Source organism: Haliotis rubra, unplaced genomic scaffold, assembly GCF_003918875.1.
Source record: "Haliotis rubra isolate DU_JTF1 unplaced genomic scaffold, ASM391887v1 Scf531, whole genome shotgun sequence".
In the NCBI taxonomy this organism is placed as follows: Eukaryota; Metazoa; Mollusca; class Gastropoda; order Lepetellida; family Haliotidae; genus Haliotis; species Haliotis rubra.
Genome location: NW_025767226.1, coordinates 370,676 through 396,237, shown reverse-complemented (window position 1 = coordinate 396,237; position 25,562 = coordinate 370,676). Strand labels below are relative to the sequence as shown.

The window sequence follows — 25,562 nt, the reverse complement described above, 5'->3', positions numbered from 1 at the left end:
TGTGTCCACTCACTTGGTTTGCTCCACTCCCATCCACTCACTGGCTCTCCTGTGTTCCACTCCCCTTAACTCATTCTGCTGTGATCCCCTGCACTCCACTCACTCACTCTGCAGTGCTCCTCGCTGCACACTAGTTCTACTGTGCTCTGCTCATTTCCACTCACTCACTCTCCTGTAGTCCACTCAACTCAAATCACTCACTTTGCATTGTTCTGCTCTCCCCTACTCACTCGCTCTGCCATGCTCTGTTCCATCTACTCACTCACTCTGATGTGCTCTGCTAAATCCACTCACTCGCTCTGCTATGCAAGCCCCTCAACTCACTCTCTGCTGTGCTCCACTCCCCTTGCACTCACTCTCCATTCCATTCCACCCACTCACTGTACTCCCTCCTCCTCTTTGTGCTCCACTCCCTCTCTTTCTCCACTCCATCCATCCACTGTGTCCACTCCACTCCCTCCACTCTTGTCCTCCACTCCTCCACTCCTTCCACTCTGCTGTCCTCCACCTCCACTCTCCAGTTCACCTCCTCCATGTCCATTCCATTGTCCATTCCTTCCTCCACTCCTCCACTCCATCCACTCAAGTCTGTTGTCCTCCACTCCCCCTTCAAGTCTGTCCTCCACTCCTCTCCTTTAGTCAGTCCACTCCTCTCCTTCTTCCTTCCACTCCTCCATGCTCCTTCCACTCTGTTCTTACTCCCCTCCTTTCTTTGTGGTTCCATTCCATTCCCACTCCTCTCCTGTCCACTCCTTTCTGTCCCATTTCCATTCCTCCTCCACTCTTCCTCCATCCTCCTTCCTCCACTCCTCCATTCCTTTCCTCCACCCTCCACTGCCACTCTCCATCCTTCCACCTGCTCCTTTCTCCATCCTCCTCTCCTCCTTTCTCTTCCTTCCACTCTGTTCCCTTTTCCTTCCTCTGTCCACTGCTCCTCCATTTCCTTCCACTGTTTCCACTGCTCCTCTGTCTGTGTCCACTGTCCTTCCTCCTCCCTCCATATGCTCCACTGTCCTCCTCTGTCCTTGTCTCTCGTTCCTCCTCCTCTTTCCACTTTCTCCTTCTCTCCTCCTTCCATTCCTCTTCTCTTTCCTCTCCTTCCCTCCTTTTTCCTTCTCCGTCCTTCCACTCCAGTTCCTCCATTCCTTCCTGTTCCTGTCCTCCGTTCCTCCACCCTCCTGTCCTCCTCCATTCCTGTCCATTCTGTGTCTCCGTTTCTTGTCTTTTCCTCCTGTCCATGTCTCTGTTCCATCCTTAACTCTGATCCACTCCTCTCTGTTTCCTCTCTTCCATCCACTCCTCTGTTCCCTCATGTCCTCCTTGTCCTCCTCCACTGTTTCCTTGTTCCTGCCTCCATTCCTTTTCCTCCATTCCTCCATTCTGCTCCACTCACGTTCCTGCGTTCCATCCATTGTCCTCCTGGTCCTCTGTCTGTCTGTTTCCTCCCTGTTCCTCCTTCTGTTCCTGTCTCGTTTTCCTTGTCCTGTTTCCTCTTGTGTCTCCGTTCCTCCGTTTCCACTGCTCCATCCATTTTCCTCTGTTTCCACTCTCTCGTTTCCTGCTGTTCCTCCTTTCCTCCACCTCTGCTCCATACTCCTTGTCCTGTGCTCCTTCCTTCTCCTGTGCTCCACTGTGCCTCTGTTCCTCGTGCCGGCTCCTTCCTGTCTGTCCTCCACTGCCTCCTCTGTCCTTCTGTGTCCTCTGCTGTCCTCTGTCCTTGTCTGTTTCCTTCCTGCCTCTTCCTGCTCCTCCACTGTTCCTTCCTCTCCACGTCCTTCCTGTGCATTCCTTCCTCCATTCCTCTATCCCTCTGTTCTTTCTCTCCATTCCGTGTCTTCCTCCATTCCTCCTGTTCCTCCGTTTCACTCCACTTGCTTCCGTTCACTCCAGCTCCGGCTCCCTTCGTTTCCTCGTTTCCTCTGTCCGGCTCCTTCCTGCTCCACTGTCCTCTGTTTCCTCCACTCCATGCCTCCTCTGTTTCCACCTCCTTCCTCCTGTTTCCACTACCACTCCTGCTCCACTTCCTCCCTTCCACTCCACTCCTCCTCTTTCCTTCCTCTCTTCCTCCGCTCCCTCTTCCCTGCTGCTCTCTTCCTTTCCACTCCTGTCCATTCCGCTGTCTCTGCCACTCCAGTGGCTCCTCCTTCCATTCCTCCTTCCTTCCACTCCTCTCCATCCTCCACTCTTCCGCTCCACTCCTTCCATTCCTGTCCTTTCCACTCTCTCCTGTTCCTCTCTTCCTTCCATTTTCTCCATTCCCTCCATTTCCACTCCACTTCCTTCCACTCCTGCCTCCCTTCAATCCTCCATCCACTGTTCCACCACTCCTCCACTCCTCCTTCCCTCCATTCCTCCTCTTCCTCCTGTCTCCCTCCACTCCACTCCTTCCTTCCACTCCACTCTCCTTCCACTCCATTCCCTCCTGTCCATCCTTCTCTTTCCATCCTTCCTCCCTCCACTCCTCCCTTCCTTCCATTTCCTCCTCTTCCTCCACTCTTTTCATCCATGTACTCCCTTCCTCTTCCACTCCTCTCCACCTCATCTCATCCACTCCATTCCTTCCTCCACTCCTCTGTGTCCTCACTTCCTCCTCCTTCCTTCCACTCCTTCCATTCTTCTCTTCCTTCCACTCCTCTCCTTTTCTTCCTTCCTCCATTCCTCTTCTCTCTTTTCCTTCCTTCCTCCATCCACTCCATTCATTCCTCTGTTCCTTCTTCCATCCTTCCTTCCATTCCACTCCTCCTTCCCTCCATTCCTCACCTCCTTCCTCTCTCATTCCTGTTCCTTTTCTCTGTTCTTCCACTCCGTTTCCTGTTCTTCTTCCTTCTTCCTCCTTTCATCTGTCCTTCCACTCCTCTCCACTCTCCTCCTTCCTCCTCCTTCCTCCACCTCCACTGTCCTCCTTTCCTCTCCATCCTTTCCTCCTTTCCTCCTCCACCTGCTCCTCCACTCTCCTTCCTCCGTTTCCTGTCCACTCCATTCCTTTCCTCCTTTCCTTGTCCTCCTCCGTTCTCCTGTCTCCTTCTGTTCCATCCCTCTGTTCCTTCTTCCTCCATCCTTCCTCCACTCCTCCTTCCTTTCCTCCACTGTCTCCTGTCCATCCACTCCTGTTCCTTCTTCACTCCTCCTTGTCTCCACTCCTCCTTCCTCTGTTCTCCTTCCTCCTGTTCCTTCTCTTTCCTTGTCCTTCCTCCATTCCTCCTTTCCTCCTTCCTCCACTCGTTCCTTCCATTCCTGTCCTTCCTCTTTCTCCACTCCTTTCCTCTGTTCCTGCCTCTTTCGTTTCCTCTTTCCTGTCTCCCTCCATTCCTCCTTCCTCTTCCACTCCGGCTCCCTCGTTCCTCCTCTGTCCGTCTCCTGTTCCTGTCCGGTCCTCTGTCCTGTCTCGTTCGTGCCTCCTCCATGCTCCTTCTGCTCCTTGTCCATGCACTTCCTTGTGGCTCATTTCCTGTCTCCGTTTTCCTCGTTCCTGTGCTCACTCCTCCGTCTGTCCATGCTCCTCATGCTGTCTGTCCACCTGTCTGTCCACTGCGTTCGGCTCACTGTGCTCCACTCTGTCCACTGCTCGGCTCGTTCGGCTGTGCTCTCCTTGTCCTCCGTTTCCTTCCGTCCTCTTGTTCCTCCTGTCCTTCCATGTCTCTGTGGCCTTCTTTTTCCTTCCTCCTGCTTCCTCCTCCTGTCTCCACTGCTCCATCGTTCCTCTGTTCCTCCGTTTCACCATCCATCCGTTCTGCTCACTGTCCACTGTCTCCACTCCGTTCGTCCACTCGTTTCCTTGTGCTGTTCCTCCATTCCTCCGTTGTCCTGTGTCCGTCTGCTCCTCCTTTTCCTCGTTCCTTCCATGTCACGTTCCTCCGTTCCTCCATTCCTGCTCCTGTGTTGTCCGGCTCCTCGGCTCCTGCTCCTTCCTTTGCTCCATCCACGTTTCCTTCCATCCGTTCCACTCCTCCACTCTGTTCCGGCTGCCTGTGCTCCGTTATACTCTGTCCACTGCTCCACTGCTTGCTCTTCCACTCGTTCTCCGCTGTCTCCAGTTCGTCCATTCCACTCCGCTCCCCTCATTCCATCCATTCCACTCCATCTACCTCCTTCCTTCCTCTTCCTCCATCCCCTCCACTCCACTCCACTATCCTCCACACCATGAACTCCCTCCATTCCATTCCATCATTTCCACTCCTTCCCATTCCTTCCTCGTTCCTCCACTACTCTTTCCTTCCAGTCATTCCTCCACTATCCACTCGTCCTACTCCCTCTCCTTCCATTTCCTCTCCACTACTCCACTGTCCCTCCTCACTCCTTCCCTCTACTCCACTATACTCCCTTCCATTCCTCCTCCACTCTTTTCCTTCCACTCCCTCTCTCCACTCTTCCTTTCATCCATTCCATCTCCTTCCTCCACTCCTCTCCTTCCACTATTCCTCCTTTTCCTCCTGCTCCACTCCTTCCTCCATTCTTTCCACTCCTTCCTTCTTCCTCCACTCCCTCTGTTTCCTCTTTCTCACCTCCTCCACTCCTCCTCTTCCTCCACTCCTCTCCTTCCTTCCACTCCTTCCTCCTTTTTTCCATCTCTTCCATGTGTCTCTCCCTCTTTCTCTGTTCCATGTCGTTCTGTGTCCTCCTGCTCCACTCCTTCCTCTGCTCCTTGTCCACTGTCCATTCCTCCTCCTTTTCCACTCTTCCTCTGCTCCACTGTTCTTCCTTCCATCCACTGCTCCACTGTGCCTCCTCACTGTCCCACTGTCTGTTTCCTCCTGTTCCTGGGTCCAGCTCACTTTCCTTGTGCCTCTGTCCTGTCCTCGTTCCTCCTGTGCTCTCCATTCCTTCCTCTGCTCCTTTCCTCCACTACTACTCTGTTCGCTCCACTACTCTGTTTCCTTTTCCTCTGCTCCCTGTCCCTATGTCCATTAGCCTGTCTGTCCATCCACTCCATCCTCCTTTCCTGTCTTTCAGCTCCTCTGCTCCTTTGTGCTCCCTCTGCTCCCTTTGTCTCTTTCCTGTGCCTCCTGCTTTCCACGTTTCCACCCCTCTTTCCTCTGTTCCTCATGCTGTCTTTCTTTTCCTGTGTGTCCACTGCTCCACTGCCTCCTGTCTGTTTCACTTGTCTCCTTCCACCTCCTGTGTCTGTCTGCCTCTGCCTCCGTTCCGTTTCCTTCCTCCTTTGTCTCTCCGTCTCTGTTCCTGTGTGTCTGTCTCTGTCCATTTCTGTCCTGTGTCCTTCCTCCACTGTCCTTGTGCTCCTTTCCTCCACTGTGCTCCACTGCCTCCACTGCTCCTCCGTTCCTCTGCTCCACGTTGTCTCAGCTCCACCTCCACCTGTCCTCCACTGTCTTCCTGTCTCCTTCCTCTGTTCCTCACTGCCTTCACTTTTCTCCACTGCTCTGTGCCTTCCTGTGTGTCCGTTCCTGCCTCTGTCTTCTGTCTTCTTCCATCCTCTGCTCCTTTCCTCCTCCTCCCTCTTTCCTCACTGTGCCTCTGTTCCTCTGCCTCTGTCCACTGTCTCTGCTCCACTCTGTCCTCCTTGTCCTTGTTCTCTCCACTCTGCACTACTCTCTCCGATAACTTCGCTCCACTCCCTCTGCTGCGCTCCACCATTTTTCACTCACTTGGCTCCCCACGCTCACTTCGCTCCTCTCCTTCTGCTCTACTCCCTCTGTTCCACTCATTTTCACTCACTTCAGTCCTCTCCGCTCCACTCCCTCTACTCTCAATCCATTTCGCTCCACTCCCCCCACTTCACTCATTCACTTGTTTCTCTCCATTAAACTCTGCTAACTCCCCTCCACTCATTCTTCTCCAGTCAGCTACAATCCTCTCACATCACCAACTCTGCTCCACTCATTCCACTCTAGTCAGTTATAATCCTTTCACACCAATCTCTCCGTGTTGCTCCACTCGTTCTTCTCCAGACAGGTATAATCCTCTCACACCACCAACTCTGGTCCCCTCCACTCATTCTGACCGCTTCCGGGGTGTAGTGGTTAGAGCATCCGCCCGGAGAGCGGAAGGTCGCGGGTTCAATCTCCGACCGCGTCATACCAAAAGACGTCCCTGCCTGGCGCTCGGCATTAATGGGTACAACAAGGACTGGTTGGCTCGGAGTCAGTATAATGTGTCTGAGTGGGGTATTCATGCTTCACTGCGGCATGGTATCTCAGTGGGCTAGCACTATAAAACCAGCTTCAGTCTGGGCTAGTACAAGCAGCCGCACATACACATACACACGCATGCACGTCGTCATATGAGCGAAATATTCTCAAGCACAACGTTAAACCCAATTTCAGCTCACCTCCACTCATTCTTCTCCTATGGTAGGGTAAAAAAGGGGTGGATGGGTTGTGTGACCGTCGTGGGATGTGTCCTTGTTTTAACCGTAGCCGTAATATTGAGTGATGACTTTATGGATAGGATCTGTCATAAATTCCTCGAAGTAGGCTAAGGAGTAGGTTGATTACTGGGTGGCGAGTTCCCTGGTCTCCAGGCTATAATCGACTAAAGTATCCATGAGACGTTGTAACCGTTCGGTACCCACGTGAACTAAACTATCGTACAGGGTGGTGAATTTCCCTCAAATTATTACTCGACGTAGGGCGGAGTTAAATATTGTGCCCATCGACGTCCACCCCGATGCGCCTGAACAACCAATCTTTTTATTGGTCGTATTGTGTAAAGCGTGATCTGATGGATAATCGCTCGTATCGTACAAATCGATGTGTTTTGTCATGTCCTCGTACACATCCTCGGTTCGAAGCACAGTTTATAGAATTTCGAGATCTCCTTTAGACTGAAGATAGGAAATAGCATTTGAAATTTGTGAGCAGTTTCTGACTGTACTGGGTCAAAAGTTCTCATTTTCAGAATTGTTTAACTATTATTATTTGTCACGTACCCTTGACCAGAACTGGGATAATGCTTTTAAACATTTAAAAACCAGCAGTTTATGCTAGTTCATGATTTCCTTTGGACTGATGGTATCAAGTAGCATTTAAAACGTGTGTGCAAGTTCTGAATGTATTGGGTCAATAGTTCCGATTTTTTACTATTAATATACTGATATGCACTTCACCAGAAGTGGGATAATACATATAAAAGCTACTCACACTTAATTAGCCTGTGGCAGTGATGTTATGTTAGTCATCGCTGTGCCAGAGTGTGCAGCAACTTGTCACACTCCGGCACAGCATGACTAAGATAACATCACTGCCAGAGGCTTATTTGCATATCACTTGACCGGACTTTTCTCTTGTTTGTAATCAAACGAGCATATTCATAATAAGAAGAGACTGGACTCATGAAAGCTTTTCGGTGCTCTCTTCATAATGTTTTACATTGTTACATATATATTCTTCCACAACTGCAACAGTAAGGTCTATGACAGTACATATTTAGATATCAGCTTCGATGACAGCACGTGTAGCCGTACAACCTATCTAAACAAAGAATCGCTATGCAAATCGAAATAGCGTTACATGTTTTTGGATATTTTCTCAATGAAACTAAACCATTCTATCAAAGATGTTAATTAGATGTGTAGACTCGTCAAAAATAGAAGAGTTGAGAAATATGTAAATTATATTGAATGGACGGTGCAATATGTGACGAATCGACACATTCTTCTGGCCTGTGGCAGAGATACTATTCTAGGTAGGAGAGCAGCAACTTGTATGGTACGTTTTAAGGCAGAAAAACAACATTTTGTAGCAATGCTCAAGGTAAGGGCGGATAACTCATCCTGACCTCAGTCAGTGAGGGCTGAAACCAAGGTCTTGAGGGTACCCTCAGTTTACGTTGATTTGAAGCAAATCCCTTCTACAAAGATGGGAAACAGTATATGCACTACAGGCTGTGGTAAATGGAAGATGTGCAATATCTATATTTACAGCTAGACTTGGTTTAATAGTTTTGTTATGATGAAATATGTTTTTGAAAATTTGATTTTGTGGGGAAAATGTGTTATTACACTAATGAAACTTTCTTATTTTAAAGAAAAAAGTATATACTTAATAAATCATACCTTAAAATATATTTTTTCAAGTGACAAAGGCATTTAAAACAAATTCAAAATGGGTGACTTTCACATGTGGTCTGCATTTTTATCAATTTCATGATCGAGTTACCTCCCTATGAAACCTAAACCCCCCTTGTTAATGCTAATCTGTGTGATTTTGTAAAAGTTTTTGTGGCTTTTGCAATGAGAAAGGGTCGTTTAGTCTAGAAAAATTAGACAATTTGCAAATGAAACAAATTGGGAAATTCTGAATGCTAAAATATAAAAGGATCAGCCTTTGTCTATTAAGAGCCCATGGCCTGTTTGTCTTGGTAATTCTACCATATCATTTAATTTTCACATGAGTTTATATTAAGTATATATATTTTATATTTGTTTTAAAAGTAGTTATTATATCAAGTTAAGTCAAGTCAAGTCAGGTTTATTGTATATCAATGTGACAACAAACATCATCAGAAGATGACTATCCCACCAGTTCCACATAAATCCTAAGATCATTTTTCTGATCCATAAACAAACCCTTACCCGGAATCATAGACCAACAACTAGTCTCTCAAATGAACATATTTTACTGAAAAAAGTTCATAGTAAAAAAAAAATAATATAATGAAAAGGAGTCCTGAGACTTTCATTCCTGAAACTGAGGAAATCTAGACTTGCCACATTTTCTAGACTTATGTGGGCTTTCTTGGATATATTAGCTCAAGGGTTTGTACGACAGACTACCGGAATCAATTCTAAGTCTAGCCATTGAAATAAATTTTAGTATTCTGAAAATATCAAAAGGCACCACTTCAGTACTTGGCTGATGCATACAAAATTTCAGAAAGAAATAATGAACGGTTTTTAAGTTCTGCTCCGGAAACGAAATAATTTACAGACGGACGGACAGGACAAATGGACAGACAAGGTAATACATACTGGTGGGATATTACACATAATTTTCACCGAATAAATGATCATCAAAATCGTTATACATTCCCTAAATCAAAGATTTAACATCAAGTAGGGCTAGACTAACCTAAACAGACCAATGGTGTCATAATGATAACCACTGATGACTGCAACATATTACACAAGACAGGAAACTTGTACTCTCACTCACTGCATATGCAACTATTCAATGAAAACATATCTACCACTTAGTTCCTTTTACACTTCTCCTTTGAATTTGTGGTTGACATAGTGAGTGCAAAGACATTAAGGCATGTTTTGGGAGAATTTCATCCATGTCCGTCCATTTTTTCTCTACTATTTTTCTATTTTTAAAATCACATGGAACACTCTTGACCTTAAATTTTGCTCCCACCAATCAGCAATGATAAGGACACATTTGTGATTTAAAGATTTCATTTTTTCAATATTTTATGTACGGTTGTCACTTTCTCTGTTTTGTTTGTTTCTTGGGGTCCTGACGGTGCCATTTTGATTTTGATTTTTTACATGAGATGCACAATAAAACATATGGTTTTCTTTTTTAAGGTTCATATGAGATGAATCCATTTTTCTTATAATAATATCACATCATTGAGCATTTCATAGCTACTTGGATAGAGAAGCGCATTCTACCCCAAAAACAATACAATACAATAGTGGAGATACTGTAGCGAACGGTGACATATCTAGATAAGACGATCACGAACAAACTCCAAGAGTAGATGTTACTGAATGCTCTACCTTCGAATCGTAATCTGTTGCATTTACTTACGTTTAAGTACCACCACTATGTAGCACCTCTGGGCTTCGGGGTGAAGGTAAATTCTTTTACAGGGGCCTTATTCTCGAAACGTTCGTAGCCCTAAGAATTCTTAACTTTGAACGTAGCCAATGTGTTAAGAATGGGCTTAAGAAGTTCGTAGGACTTAAGAAGTTTCGAGAATAGCTAGCCAGAATTTCCGTTGCGAGCGCGACTGTAGCTATTTTTAGGAAAGACTGGTTTCCTGTCTCTGTCCTCCACGACCTGGTCCCCTGACGGCTGCCACATAGTAGTGAAGGCAGTGTAGCGCCAGCGCAGAATATCCAGAGAACCAGGCTGACACCTCAACAGAGTTCGGGGGCCAGTCTGTTTTTTATTGTGAATCTGTACGTGGCCACAACACAGGGTTCAGAGAGCACTTATCACCAAATCAATACTATGATGTTAACTATGCACAATGTAGAATTAAAATGTTTATATATTATTATTGTTATGAATTTAACCTCTATTTATAGGCCGACGCCCACAGTGTTTCAAGTCATACCAAAACACCAAGATGAAGCTTACAATGTTCTTGCAAAGATCTTGGTCTACTGGACCTAAACGTTTACAGGTTTGGTCAAACCCACGAGTTCAGGTATGGTGCAGACAAACCTAGACACCAGATCGAATCTGTGATCCGAACCTACAGGATCCGAGCCTAGAATCACAATTTTTTTCAAAGGTCTAAGGGACGCAAAAAATAGTCAATGCCCAAGACTCCTGCATTAAATACGAGAATAATTTCTGTACTACAACAGTTAAGCATATACCGACGTCAAAGCAAAATCACGCAAATGGCGTTGTTTTGTTCTACGTCGCATGGAGCAATATGCCAGCCCTACATCATGATTTGGTCGATCTGCAATAATGTCTGTTAAAATAACAATTGTTGGTTTTCATACAGATCTGATGAACTGCCACTGGCAAGATAAGCCCGCTAGGTGTACTTTTGGAGGCTTAAAGCATAGTATGTACAATGTCATCCTTTACAGTCAAGCCCTAATTCATGTAATGTAAAAAAGTTTCACAAGGGGAATCCTGTCATCAGTTACGGGAGACAACTCTGTACATTGATTACTGACTGACTGAGTTTTGGTTTTACGCCGCTTTTAGCAATATTCCAGCAACATCACGGTGGGGGACACCAGAAATGGGCTTCACACATTGTGCCCATGTGGGGATTCGAACCCGGGTCTTCGGCGTGACGAGCCAACGCTTTAACCATTAGGCTACCCCACCGCCCTCACATCTATTACTGGTTACCCTGGTCGCAATGAGCTCGTCCACATAAAAGACTCCCTGATATAACAGCTAAGACGGTTCAGACCGGGACGGTGAGGTAGCCTTGTGGTTCAAGCATTGGCTCGTCACGCCGAAGACCCGGATTCGAATCCCTACTTCCCCGATGTGTGAACACCGTTTCTGGTGTCCCCAGCCGAGACATTGCTGGAATATTGCTAAAAGCTGAGTAAGACTAAACTTACTCACTCACTCACTGTAAAGACATGTCGTAGCTGATGAACAGCCCGGAACAGATAAACACATGTTCATTTCTCACAGCGCCTACTTGTGTTTTTACAGCATAACTTGTAGTTTTGTGTTGATTTTTGCTGCGTGAGAAACGTTGTTTTGATAATATTGTAGTAATACCAGGTATGTCAGCTTGATGAGGCAGCAAATCACGTGACGCAGGTACTCGACAGGTACAACTCAGGTGAAACAGACGAGCACTACTACTACTTCTACTACTACTACTACTACTACCAACACTACTATTACTACTACCATCACTACTACTACCACCATCACCACCACCACCACCACCACCACCACCACCACCACTACTACTACTACTACTACTACTACTACGTGAGCGTGTAAGTTTGAACTACAGTACTGCAGTGAGCGTTAGGCATGTAAGTCTGAACTACAGCACTGCAGTGAGCGTTAGTTATGTAAATCTGAACTACAGCACTGAAGTGAGCGTTAGGCATGTAAGTCTGAACTACAGCACTGAAGTGAGCGTTAGGCATGTAAGTCTGTACTATAGCACTGCAGTGAGTGTTATTTATGTGTGTCTGTACTACAGCAGTGCAGGGAGTGTTAGGAATGTAAGTCCGTGCACAAAACTGCCTGGGGTTACTCCCGTCGACTCGAAATAATGTCTGTAATAATAACAAGCGTTTGTTTTCACACAGGGCCGAAGAAACTATCACGGTCAAGGTCGCACACCAGCGTGCTTGCTAGCCGTAAACCTGAACGCATTAAAGCATGACATCTACACAAATTGGAGCATTTATAGCAATATTGATTTCTTGTGTTTCACTATGGGATCCTGTCGTCAGCTACGGGAGACAACTCCATCGATAACTGGGTACCACGTGACCTATGGTCATGATAAGATTGTCGACATGTAGACTCCCTGATATAACAGCCATAGACGATGTGTCGTAACAGAGTTTAGGGTCCCACCCCCTTCATGGAGTAACTGGGACTGGGTCGCCAAGGGAACCTTCAACAGCAGACTAACGTATTGCCGTTCTGTGACTCAATTGTTAAGGTACTGTCGGAAATAGAAAAAAAACTGTATTTTCACATTTATCTCTACTTCTTCTATTTATGTAGTTGATATGTGAAAGTGTGAGATATCTGTTAAACTAAGTTCGACCTAACTACAGTCTCAGTGGTAGAGAGATAGGAAACGGAGAAAAGGGACTTTACTGAGGGGAAATTAGTGCAGAAATGAGCAATGCGTCCAAAAGTCAGACAGACAGACCATGGCTTTATGCAAATTAGTGTGCGACGATATTGTATTACAAAGGACACTTTTTAAATGCCCAATTTGAAATTAGACGTAGATTCATTATAAACGATAGCTGACGTAAAAAATAATAACTTTTATGTCGAAACTATTAAGGATGTAGCTACCACGCAGTCTCACTGTCACTATAAAAAGAAACAGATAGGAGGGGTCGCCTCAAAAGCAAAACCTGTGGTTGGGCTTGGGGATAGAGATATCAGCTAAGATAAGATAATCCTTTAGGGCATTAACTGGGGAGGTACACGGCACCTCGTAACAATTTACAAATATTATCCAGTCCTGTCGATCTTCGGGTGGTCATGCCACCTATATACTACGATGCGTTTCTATGGTTTTCGGGTATCATTCTCTCTTACATATCTCAACATAAACTTTATGAAAGAAAGACACGTAAGATGTTAATCAGTAGATGAGACATAGTCACCACACATGAAAAAGCACAAAATATCTTTGAGATGACCCCTTGTGCCTGTAGGCAGCACGTGCATTTCATGCCAGGTGAGTCGACGGTCCGTCGTCATACCTGAGGCGTGTTCAGAACCGCGAGTGCCTGCAAACGCTAGCGAGCGCTCGATCCTGAACGCCTGTGCCCGCTCGAGCGCACGCGCGCGCACGCGAACCATTGTCACAGCTGCCTCGCCAAGCGAACCAAGATGGCGATCATGTTTAATGTCATTCGTCACCACTTCCCCCTTTCCGTAACCTCCAAAAAGAAGACATGGAAAATATTTTGTTAATGTTGTCAAATAACATGTATATGTCATCGAGTGGTCTGAAACAGTTGATATGTTCACGAGTTGCGTAACCATTGACAATATTTACAAAATATTATATTTATTATATTTTGATCATTGTTTATAAATGATCGAGACATCGATTTCGTAGTTCGGGTTTCGTAGTTCCAGGCAAAAGTGATATTCTACTCAGTGAAAATGACAATACCATTTTTATTTTCACCAATATTTACAGTATTTCACCCTTAAGAATATAATAAAGAAGCTATAGGAGAGTCCACAGTGACGTCAGTGTTTTGATCATGTGACGCGCCCGAGTACTTCCGGTAGGCAGAAGGTAAACATAAACACGAGAGAACCACACAAGCTGCACTCATTTGATCGTCGACTTTACATACTTAATAACTCTTCCCGGTCTGTTTTTTTTGGCTTGACACTCAGTGTCTTGATAAGATGGTCATTTCTTGTGTGGTAGTGGGCTGCGCGAATCGTTTCAAGAAAGGTTCAGGCGTGAAATTTCATCGCGTACCGACTGAAACTTGCAGACGACAGAAGTGGCTACAGGCAATCAATCGGAAAGGCTGGACCCCGGAGCACAATGGAGATCGCGTATGCGGGGATCACTTCATTTCAGGTATGATTAATACTAAATCTATATCTACACTTTTAAGAAGTTCCACGGTGATTACCTGAACAACTAAATATATCACTTATAATTGTCCTGTTTTCGATCACCAAAACTGTCACAAGCTACACATGTTTGTAATTAAAGTCCTGCGTTAAACTGTTTACCAAGTAAATTGCAGTATTAATATGTCAAATATGTAGAAATGATGAAATTTATTCACTTTAATTTGGCGCAAAATAACTATGTTTTTAAATGCCTCAAATTCCACAGATAACTGAGCAATTCAAAATACCATAACTCTTTTAAATATCAGATCATTATTTATTAAAGTATGTATCATATTTTGCATTGTTTATTGTACATAGGATCTGCAAGCTCTGACAAGAATGATCCTGACTTTGTCCCACATCTTAATATGGGATATCAGTCCACATCACTGGCCACCCCTGAAGCAAAAAAGCAAAGATTTCTAAGGGCTCAAAGGCGGGTTGATGAAAAGGGGAGAAAGGAAATGGACCTTCGCGAAAAAGAAGATGTTGCTTCCATTCTCATGGAAATGTCACTTAACAAGAGCAGCGCCCCAGTAGAGGAGGAAAAAGAAAATGAACTCTCACCAAACAAAGGTATTCCAGGAAAAAGACAATATAATTACAATAGCTAATATGTATGCTATAACTAAGCATTCTGAATTATGTAAGTGAGTAGTTTGGGATGTATAATGAGACAAGAACACAACCTTTATTTTGTTAAATCATTTGTGGAAAGTACCATATTCACAATCCAGACTTCATACCTCACTTTAACCCGATACCGTAAGTTTTTCAAGCAGGGATGTAATGCAAAAACTCAAGTGTTTGTTTTGCATTTCTTTATGCAAACCAACAACAAACACAAAACACAAACTTGTAAGGAGGCATGTTTGTTTTATTCACTTCCACACATTTTCAAACAATACAATGCAGAAAAATAATCCATCACATCCTGTTTGCTTAGTTACATATTGTCACTCAGTCCATGCCATAATCAGGAAAGGTCACTAATCTGCCTCACCTGCCAGTCATAAATGTTAAATAAACACTACTCCAAACCTTCCTTGTCAACTACAACAACACATGCCTCTACAGTTTAAAGAATCTCTAAATGGCATTGAATTTCCATTTCATTACAACTATTCCTTCTTATAAAAACACATACAAAAGTAGCTTTGATCTATGCTACAGGGTGGTTACAAAACCTTCCAGATACAGTTATGGTAGACAGCTGCAAAATATTATTTGAGCCTAACACTCCCAATTACCGGTATGTAACTTCAACAGTATTTTCACTCAAATAATTTTCTCTCAGCAGATATCCATGACCCGTGTCTTCAGAAGATCCTGACACTAAAAGCGGAGAACAAACAGCTGCTTCAAGAAGTGGAAACTTTACAGAAGGAGTTGAGAGAGACAAGACAAAAACTTGAAAAGAATAAGTTTGGCGATTCATTTCTTGCAGGTGACAAGAGGGATGCAAGAACTGTTTTTTACACTGGCTTAAAAAACCATGCAATGTTTCTGTGGCTGGTTCAGTTGTGTGCTTCTGTGCTACCCACATCAATGCAGCTCAGTCCTGCCAGTGTCATGATGCTTGTGTTGATGAAGCTACGACTGGGATTAGTCAATCAGGACCTGGCCTACAGATTTGGAGTTTCCAAACAACATGTGAGCCATCTCATGAACAGTGCCCTGCCTCCCCTAGCAAAGAAGTTGTGCTTCTTAGTTCACTGGCCAGAGAAAGAAGAAATTGTTAAGTTTATGCCCAAGGTAATTAAAGACTGTTATAAAAAATGTAGGGTTATCATTGACTGTTTTGAAATTTTTGTGGAGAGACCCGGTAATTTTACAGCCCGGGCAATGACCTGGTCAAACTACAAGAGCCACAACACTGTCAAGATTCTTGTAGGCATATGCCCAAATGGAACAATTGCTTTTGTGTCAAGGGCATTTGGTGGCAGGGTATCCGACAAGGTGATAACACAGCGATCTGGATTTTTGCAGCTATTGGAGCATGGTGATTTGGTTTTAGCGGACCGTGGATTTTTGATTTCGGATGAACTATCTGCATGTGGAGCACAGCTTGCTATTCCAGCATTTACAAAGGGGAAATCACAACTTAGCCCGAAAGAGATTGAAACTGGACGGAGACTATCAAGAGTGAGAATACATGTTGAGAGGGCCATTGAAAGACTGAAAAACTTTAAAATTATAAGTACCACAATGAACATCAACACTGTGCCCCACACTGATAACATAGTCTCAATCTGCAGTGCCATCACCAATCTACTTCCACACCTTGTGGAATGAGAAGAATGCCAGACTGACTGAGTTTGGTTTTACGCCGCTTTTAGCAATATTCCAGCAACATCACGGCGGGGGACACCAGAAATGGACTTCACACATTGTACCCATGTGGGGATTCGAACCCGGGTCTTCGGCGTGACGAGCCAACACTTTAACCATTAGGCTACCCCACCGCCCCAAGAATGCCAGACAAGGATATGTGTTCAAATATATATGTCAAAATATTCTCATACTGTGATATTGTAATTTGCGAAACATGACACTTAATAATTGAAATATAATAATTTGACAACAATAAATATAATGGATTTCACAAACATTCTGGATAAAGTGACATATGCATCGAGTTACAGTTGTATGATATTAAGAGGACATGAGCTGTACAAATGATTTCATGGACGCATGTATTTTTGTAGGTTGAATACATTTTGTAGATGAAATACATTGTGTATTCAATATTCAATTTGAGTTCATGTTTCAACCCATAACACAGCTTGGGCAAAACCAGGATCCTTTTGGTTTTCGACGGATGCTCACACAAGGATAGTGGAACCATGTGTACGAACAGTTAACACCCTCACACATGATCATTAGTCCATACTCTTCTTGCTGACACAAACACCAAACATTGTTCACCAAACAACTTCCTCTGTATTAGTGTCACAATCCATATTTGGCCTGGAATTCTCAATTCTGCGAGAAACGAGTTCGGGAAGAACATGTTTAAAAAAGAAATTTTCACATTTGGACACTATCTTGGCACAAAAATCAATGTCCCGAGGTATTCTTGCAATCACCATGTCTATATTGGTGTAAACAACAAAATCACAGTAACTGACATCATGCACATACATTTGCAATTGAACCTGAGTGTAATATTTATGTCCTTTCTTCAACATGAAGTTATCATCCAAACAGAAGCCTTGATCCTTAGTTGCAGTGGTGATATCCGAGTCTCTGTGCTTGTATGGACATTTGACTTCAAGACAGCCTTTCCCACAACAATCACAGGTAACAATTCCATCACTGGACGCGCCAATATATGGCTTAGTGGAACTGATCAATATTCCAGCAGACCTACATTTAAAGTCTCTATGGTGTCCTGACTGATGTTTTGAGTAGCATTTGCGAGCCTTGTCTTCATTGTCTATGCCCCATGCAACTGCATTAATTTTAGTAAGGTCTTTGGTGTTATATCCCATAATACTGTTGACCGTGTTGGTGGGATCCGTGGTGTCTTTCATAACCAGGACGGCATGAGCTTTAGTCCCTGTGATGCGGCCTTTCCTGTGTTCATACCACAACGGACTAATTGATTGATTTCTAGTAACTTCTTCCAGATTTTGTATTTGGTCAGGCTCACAGTGATACTGGTTCCATTTTTCTTTACAAAGGCAAACCAATTTGTCTTCATTTTTCAAGTCATCAGGATTACATTTTAGACTTGTAAGTGAAGGTGGGAATGACTGCATATCCTCATGTTCATCCGCACTGTCTGTTTCTTCTTCATCCAGTGGGGGTATGGTCTTGAAAAACACGGCATCAGGGCAGACAGCTTTCAGTGACCGTAGGGTTTCTATATCAGGAAGTGGTGCTCGACCATTAGCTGACACAGTCTCCACTGTTTTTTTCCGTCCAAAAAGAGACTGTACCTCACATATCGGGACTGGATGAAGCTGAAAAAACAATATATATATATATATATATATATGTGTGTGTATATTACAGTGAATGTCTAGAACAGACACCAAACATATTTACAAGTTATACAGGGAACATCATATAAACATAGCAAATATCATAGTATATACATCTACATATCCAGGTAATCTGAACATACGATACAGATTAATATGGATAAAGATATGATATGATAATGCAAAAGTATTGTATGGTATTTATTAAATACTATTTAATATTATCCTTCTTGTAATAGCTTACATCTTCGTTCATAGGAATGCATACTGCTTCAATTTGTACACACCTCTTTTCTATAAGCAGAATTCCACTTGCAGGCATCACTTGTGCATGCCTTTGATGTAAGTCCAGCTCGCACTGCCATATCCACCTTAAACAGCAGTGCTGCTATGTGACTGCAAACCTCCCCTAGTCTGAAAAATTATGATAATATATAAAAATGTGACAAATAGCTTTTTTACATATTTGCTTTAAAAATCATTATTTTGGTATTATTATTATAACAAATAGATAGTTAACAGGTTTTTAAATACAGTTAAAATTAAACTATAAAAAATAAACGCAGATGATTTATTATTTCGTATCAGATATAATTACATACCCTGCCATACATGTGCAATGTGCACAGTACACTGTTCCATCTGCCTTGTCGATGCAGACCCATGGCTGGTGTGGTTTCTCACGTAGGCGCTGAGAAGGAATAACCTTTGTTCTCATCAAACACAGAGGTGACTTATCATCGACTTTGTGGTACTGTATGGGATAAACGTGTCCACTTTCCACATATTCATATGCTTTCAGTGACTTGAAGGCCCTCATAGATTCGTGGGTGAACTGACCTGGTGTGTCTATCAGATAGAAATATATATCCGTGAAAGAAATGCCTGGCCATGTTGTCGGATCATCCACCCAGCCGTTTCGCAAACAATACGGGTCAGGCAAAGAGCAAGTGCCCTGCCGATACTTCAGCTTTGTCTCGTATCGTTCGCGTGCCTCAACAGGCATGTTCAGTACATAATCCGACCATTGTTTGCTTTTTTACGCTACACCGGTTCGCATTGTTATCGTCAGCCATTGTTGCTTTCTGCCTACCGGAACACGAGTGAGCGTGGTTCGTGACGTCACTTCCGTAAACATATGGACTCCGCTATTCGGCTTGTCCCGGAACAACACGAGTTGGTCACGAATGGCTTATTGTAACCAAGCGCTCGCGTCCGTTCAGGGCTGATGCGAGCGCTCGCGGGAGCCAATCGCGCGGGCGCTCGCGGTTCTGAACACGCCTCTGGCTGAGCGACCTAATTGCCATCTATAGTCTGATCTATTGTTTTCAGCAGCTATTCGTATTTTTACAAGTTTTGCCCGATTTTACGTGTAAACATGCTTTTCTGGATTTCGTATTACGCATCCCACTGAACGCCCAGTTAGGCCGAAATGGGTTATTTCGACATATGCTATTTGCAATTGTGTCAATTTTAGGGATACAGAGTAACAGCCTAAAAACAGTTTTTTTCTATTTCCGACAGTACTTTAGATACATGTATTCTGTGTGTTTTCCACGAATGTTCATAATTTAACAGCATGCATTGTATTCTTTGTAGGAAAATCAAGACACTAAAATAGACCACAACGGAACCTTACTGTTGACCTTACCAAGATGTGGACCCCACGCCTTTGAACAATTTGTACAAGCGATCGTATTCAGTGGACGGAGGAAGGATGATAAGACAGAGTTACAGGACCCTCGCTGTCATCTGGATCTTGGTGAAAATGTGTTTGTGATAGCAGTCATGGAAAGATGCAGTAAACATTCACATCAGCAAGTATGATGTGTACTCGAGTGGCAAGTCTCATCCCACCAAAAGAGGCATTATGTTAACACTAAAGCACTGGTTGGAACTTTCCCGTGTGTTCAATCAGTTAGAGGAGGCTATGAAATCCGGTAACTTTGGCTCATATGCACATGTTTGAGGGAACATGTATGCTATACTGGATGACAATGGTGTGGATCTCAGACAGTGGGAAAAGGAATATTTAAGTGGTTAAGTCGTACCTACTGCCAAAGGTATCTTACTGTCCATGAATCAGTGGAAGAAACTGAGAGACTGTGTCCAGGCATTACCTGACTTTGTGCCAGAACTGAAGGGCATGGTACCGTGTTTGTTACAGGAAGACCAACAGAATCGGATAGAGTACCTTATGTGTTCCTTCTGTAATCCTAGTGACTACAGTCACTGGGTGTAAAGCCATTCTTGGCTTAGACACTGTCCTGTGCGGACGTGGTACCATTGGTCTGGGATATCATGGATGTGTGTTGACATTAACCATTCGACAAGACTGTCGTTGCCAATTGCTGTGCAGTCAAGACTGAATGGACTTCATTCACGAAAAGACTCCATTCCTTTCAGTCTTGGCCAGTGCAGATGAAACAGAGCCCAAGCCAAATGGCCCAGACAGGATTTGTGTACTTAATCAAAGGGGATGCTTGCAGGTGTTTCCAATGTGGGCTCGTTCTCAAGAATTGGGAAGTAGATGATGATCCCTGGGATGAACAGGAAAAATGGTCTCCAGACTGTCCGTATTTGGCCCTGGTAGGAATACCTCAGATTTACGTGACCCGCTGGGTTAGTCATGTGAATTCGTAACAAAAGTGTGATGTAGAATACTGCATACTTTGTGAAACTGTTATTTGTAATAAATCAATGTTAAGAGTATATATCTGCATTGGTTGTCTATGTATTGTGTTTTGTCGATGCATAAATACAGGTTTACTCAAATACTAATCTCATTGAAATGCAAACCACAATAGGAATAACTGCTTGTTTTCTAGAATTATTATGCCTAGGTACGTGTTGAAACCTTACGAGTTCTTAAGGTTCATGTTAATGTTTCAAGATGTTGAGGAGATTCGACAAGACATCAATAGGTTATTTAAGGGAAGATTGCCTGTGTCCTAATAAAAAAAATGATAGAATTTAACCGTGTTACATGCCTATCATAGCAATTGTTTTAAAACCACAGTTTGTCAATGCGCTTAGAGATCAGGTCATTCAGAATGCCTGGATGTTAGATAGATCATTGGCTGAGTATATTTTGGTACAAATACACCCCTTTTAAGTTTAATTTGTCATTGGGGTGGGGAAGAGCATGTATGACAATCCCAAACATACTGTTATACATGGTTGTCATACATGCTCTTCCCCACCCTATTGGATTAAGGTCAGGGGACCTCGATGGCAAGTCCATGACGTTGATTCCAGCGTTTTGAAGGAAATTTCGTGTCAACATCGCCGTATGCGGCCGAGCATTATCATGCTGGAACTGTAGACCTGGGCCATGAGCCGCCATGAAAGGAATGAGTTCTGGGGTGAGCACCTGGTCGCGGTAAGCAGAAGCTGTGAGGTTTCCATGGATGACCAGAAGTCGGGAACGGTTGTTTCCACAGAAAGCACCCACCACCATGCAACTTCCGCCCCCGAATCTGTCGACTTTCTGTACACAACATTGGGCATACCGTTCACGACGTCGTCTCCAGACTCTATGCCTGCCGTCCGCGAATCTGAGGGTACACCTGGATTCATCGCTAAAGACGACTCGATTCAAGTCTCTCTGGGTCCATCGGAGGTGACGTTGGGCCCACAGCAGACGTTTACGTTGATGAATATTGGCCCACGATATGGACGTCGAGAATGGAGATTGGCAGCCCGCAACCGATTTCGAATGGTCTGTGAGGACAGTCGACCTCTAAACATCTTAGCCCTGGTTCGTGTAGCCGGCAGAAATCTGTCACGTAGGTGACGTAGGACGATTTGACGGTCTTCTGCTCGTGACGTCACACGTGGACGACCCGACCTTGGGCGATCAGAAGTGGTGCCAGTTTGTTGTAGACGACCTCACAAGTCATACACAGTACGACGGCTGCATCCCATTGCTCTTGCGACATCAATAACTGATCTTCCCGCTTGCAACATGCCAACGCCGTTCACGTTGCACATTTGACAATCGTGGCATTTCAAGTACTGTTAGAACTGTGGTTTAAAAGTGTTTTTTCAAGTTTTGAGGCCAATGCAAACACGTGCATATAAAGAAAACTTCTATGCGAAGATCACGTGATCGACTGCACGTGCAAAACCTGATTTGGCACTAACGTCATTTGCACGACGAATGGACGGGTTTGAGTGGGTTTTGCTAAAGTTTTTCTAGAGTCGAAAGATAGGGATCCCATTTCGGATACATAGATGTATCATCAGTATTGTATCATCATTGACTCAGTATATAATATTTTGTGATGAATCTCGGAAATCATTGGAATACACCTCTTTTATTTAACTATCGCTTGCCACAATACCTTTCCCATGCATGGTCTAAAACTAATGAGCAAGTGTATGAAACAAAAGTAGGCAAACAGATACACAGAGTGAAATCTGAGTTCGACTTTGTTTACATTTCAAACAATATAATAATACAAGTGGTCCTTTCCCAGCGCGGCATCTGTTACATTTCGTTAGATTTTACTGAAACACTTGGTATTGGTGTCATTTTATTTTGAACTGTATGAGGAATTCAGGGATTCGTGTTAGAGTACGTGTGACGTGATTTTATAAACACTCTGCAATATTGCTGAAAATTCACTTTGACCTTAACTGTGTGTATTTTCTTCGTGATGTATTTGGATATGGGATCGATAGGTGGGAAAGTGGAAGAGGTGGGACATATATTTACAATTTATGTACAAACGTAGTATGCCGACACATTCACCGATTGCAAGCTAGCTGTAATGCTTAAACGTTTTAGTTATTGTGAAGAACGATACTCTTGAAAGACGACCGACTCACGTTGAATGTTGTACAATTTAGTTACGTGGTAACACTCTTTGTACTATGTAAACGTTTTTTTCAAACTGCAACGTCATCACAGTGTGGAACTGACCACATGATGGATTAAACCAGGTGATGACGACCAGGCAACTGATGGATTAAAACAGTAGCCTGTGCATCAAGACACTAGAACCATAAGCTTGGCCCCGTCTCGCATATCACAATATTTTTTTTTTCCATTTATATACCCAAGTGATCATAGATTTATTGAAATCATGATGAACATTGGAGACAAGCTGGGTACAGTTAATGCTCTAAAATGTGCCATAATTCGTTTTTCCGTAGATTTAGAAACAACATCAATTCTCGTCGTGAGTCCCTTGAATGCAATCATCAACGAAAAAGTGAACTTTTAGGCTGAAAGGTGCATACACATTTTGCTAGACCACATGGGAGACAAAAGCTCCAACATATATTCTTGGACACCCTGAGCAGTTATTACAGAAGGGGTTTCTCTGTGATCTGAAAAAAATGAAGTATCGGAGGCAGATATCTCACATGATTGTTGATGAGGCTCACTGCATGGATACATGGGGCAACAGCTTCCGCACAGATTATCAGTGTCTTGACACGCTAATGGCAATTCTACCAAACACAAAAGTTGTTGCAATGACTACAACAGCTACAAAACAACACAAAAATGCATAGTAAAACACCTCAGGTTTTGTCCTAATTACTACTTAGTATAAGCATCATGTGATCGCCCAAACCTGTTTTATTCAGTGAATAAGAGACCCTCCCATAATTCTGTAAACAAAACATCAGAAGATGCTTATGAAGGTTTTGAGGCCAATATTAATGGAATTAAAGGTAAAGAATTTATATCATACCACAGCAAATGATGTGTTAATGTCTTTACAGCAAATGCAGAATAAGATTTCACTTAGTAGTTAGATAGCAGTTACCCAGATAGCAAAGGTGTGTTGGGCCAATGTTGGTATATGGTTAGTTGGTTGGCCAACAGTTTGACAACATTGGCCCAACGTTATCTTAATGACTTAAAAGTAACGGTGGCTTTTGACACGTTGGTCCAACAGTGGGCCAACATTTGAAAAACTCTGCCTATTTTCCCTGATCTTACATCTATTTCACAAAGTTGGGCCACCGTTGGCCCAACATTGTGAATAAAAGAGTGAGCACACGGCCATTTTTAGCCATGTTTTCTTATAAAGATTTTGATGAAAGTTGAAATAATTACACAGACAAAAAGAAAGAATCCATTTCCCTGTCTTTCAACTATGATGCAGTGAATTTTACAGCGTTGTTTTCTTCAAATTGAATACCAAACTTGTCATCATTGATAGCTTTACCTGATATTCAAAGAGCAGAAGACACTACATTTCTGGAGGCCTTCAACTGGTAAATAATACTAAGTTTAAATCAGAAGGCTAAAGAAACTGACACATACTGTATTGAAAGGCAATTGATTGAGTTGATAAAAGATTTAATTGACTCTTTTCTTTAGGTAGCCTGTTTTAACCACTTTGATATATCTCAGTTCATTTTAAATTATTTAAATTTATTGTGTTTACTTTATTAACATTATGTGTTTGTCAGTTACACTCCTGTTTCCATATACAACTCTCTCTATTATTCATCTTTACAACCAATAATTGCTAAACATCATCATATCAGATATGTGTGTCACAGTTATAGTAGTTACACGTCATATCCAAATGAAACATTGTTTGATCGGTAGTCTAGAAGTTGGTGAGTCAAAAATGGAACATGCAACTTTATGGATGACAACTTCTTTTTTACTGCATAGAGCAACGTTTCGATGTAGATTCTTACACCGTTAACAAGCTAAAAGTGACTACAACCAAACCTGACAGGGTGATTTGATAAAGTCTATAGTTTGATTAGTTCTTCATATCCGAATGGTATGTAGTGGGCGTGATGGGGTAGCCTAGTGGTTAAAGCTTTGTCTCGTCACACCGAAGACCAGGGTTCGAATCCCCACATGGGTACAATGTGTGAAGCCCATTTCAGGTGTCCCCCGACGTGATTTTGCTGGAATATTGCTAAAAGCGGCGTGAAACCAAACTCAGTCAGTCAGTGGTATGTAGTTTCCTTGGTCTGTATTGATCAAAGGTTTGTGACGGCTGATTTCGATGGCTTCCAAAAGTTTTCTTTTTGTGAATTCATGATTCTTGGGGGATAAGATTTTGAATTTTTCAAACCAGCCCCCTAAAACTAAGTTTGGCGTCATCTCAACCCTGATCAAGCACGCTAAGAACATTTGCTCCAGCAGCCATGACCTAGAACATGAGCGGAACCACCTACAACATGTCTTCACGAGCCTCAACCATTAACCCACCAACTCATAGTCTGTTTGATTTCATTTGAGACCAATGAATTGCTCACTAACACAAAATCTAATAATTGCAACAAAACCAAATTTTGCAGTCACATGAAAACGACAGACCAATGAAGAACTTATCAAACTATAGACTCTATCAAAGCACCCTATCAGCTTGTTGTTACACCTGAATCCCCCCTTGTTTATTGGCTTCATCACCATTCCATTTGTTGTTCTTAGTCCCCATCTGGCCTCTCCCAATAATGTACCAGTTGTTATTCAATTACATGTTCTTGTTAATGCCAATCTGCTGATTGTCAAAACATACTACGATATATATACTTCTCATCATTTGGTTTTAGCTTGATAACAGTGTAAGAATCTACATCCGAACATCACTCTGTGCAATAAGCAAGAAGTTTT

At 43.3% G+C, this 25,562-nt stretch overlaps 5 protein-coding genes across 6 annotated transcripts in view; 1 reads left to right on the top strand and 4 right to left on the bottom strand.

Annotated features, from left to right (window-relative positions):
• Positions 1-9,774, bottom strand: part of LOC124253103 (zinc finger protein 658B-like) — a 33,744-nt gene extending 23,970 nt beyond the window's left edge. The window contains exon 1 of one of the 2 annotated variants that reach the window (XM_046686819.1): positions 9,714-9,774. The gene's annotated coding sequence lies outside the window, so the exon portion shown is untranslated. The remainder of the gene's footprint in view (positions 1-9,713) is intronic. The other variant, XM_046686820.1, reaches the window with a different exon arrangement.
• Positions 353-1,252, bottom strand: LOC124253086 (apolipoprotein B receptor-like). The gene has a single exon (XM_046686807.1). The coding sequence runs from the start codon at positions 1,250-1,252 to the stop codon at positions 353-355; it is 900 nt and encodes a 299-aa protein (XP_046542763.1).
• LOC124253085 (trichohyalin-like) lies at positions 1,310-2,776 on the bottom strand. The gene has a single exon (XM_046686806.1). It carries the CDS (start codon positions 2,774-2,776, stop codon positions 1,310-1,312), a length of 1,467 nt encoding a protein of 488 aa, XP_046542762.1.
• Positions 9,775-13,725: 3,951 nt separating the features above from the next.
• LOC124253101 lies at positions 13,726-16,346 on the top strand. The gene is made up of 3 exons (XM_046686816.1): positions 13,726-13,932; positions 14,292-14,549; positions 15,271-16,346. Exons 1-3 carry the CDS (start codon positions 13,752-13,754, stop codon positions 16,266-16,268), a joined length of 1,437 nt encoding a protein of 478 aa, XP_046542772.1. The 5' UTR covers positions 13,726-13,751; the 3' UTR covers positions 16,269-16,346.
• A 549-nt stretch (positions 16,347-16,895) lies between these two features.
• On the bottom strand, positions 16,896-18,996 carry LOC124253104. Its single transcript, XM_046686821.1, has 4 exons — positions 18,565-18,996; positions 18,250-18,376; positions 17,434-17,941; positions 16,896-17,038 (listed from the first exon to the last, which is right to left on the bottom strand). Exons 1-4 carry the CDS (start codon positions 18,966-18,968, stop codon positions 17,034-17,036), a joined length of 1,044 nt encoding a protein of 347 aa, XP_046542777.1. The 5' UTR covers positions 18,969-18,996; the 3' UTR covers positions 16,896-17,033.
• Between the last annotated feature and the right edge of the window lie 6,566 nt (positions 18,997-25,562).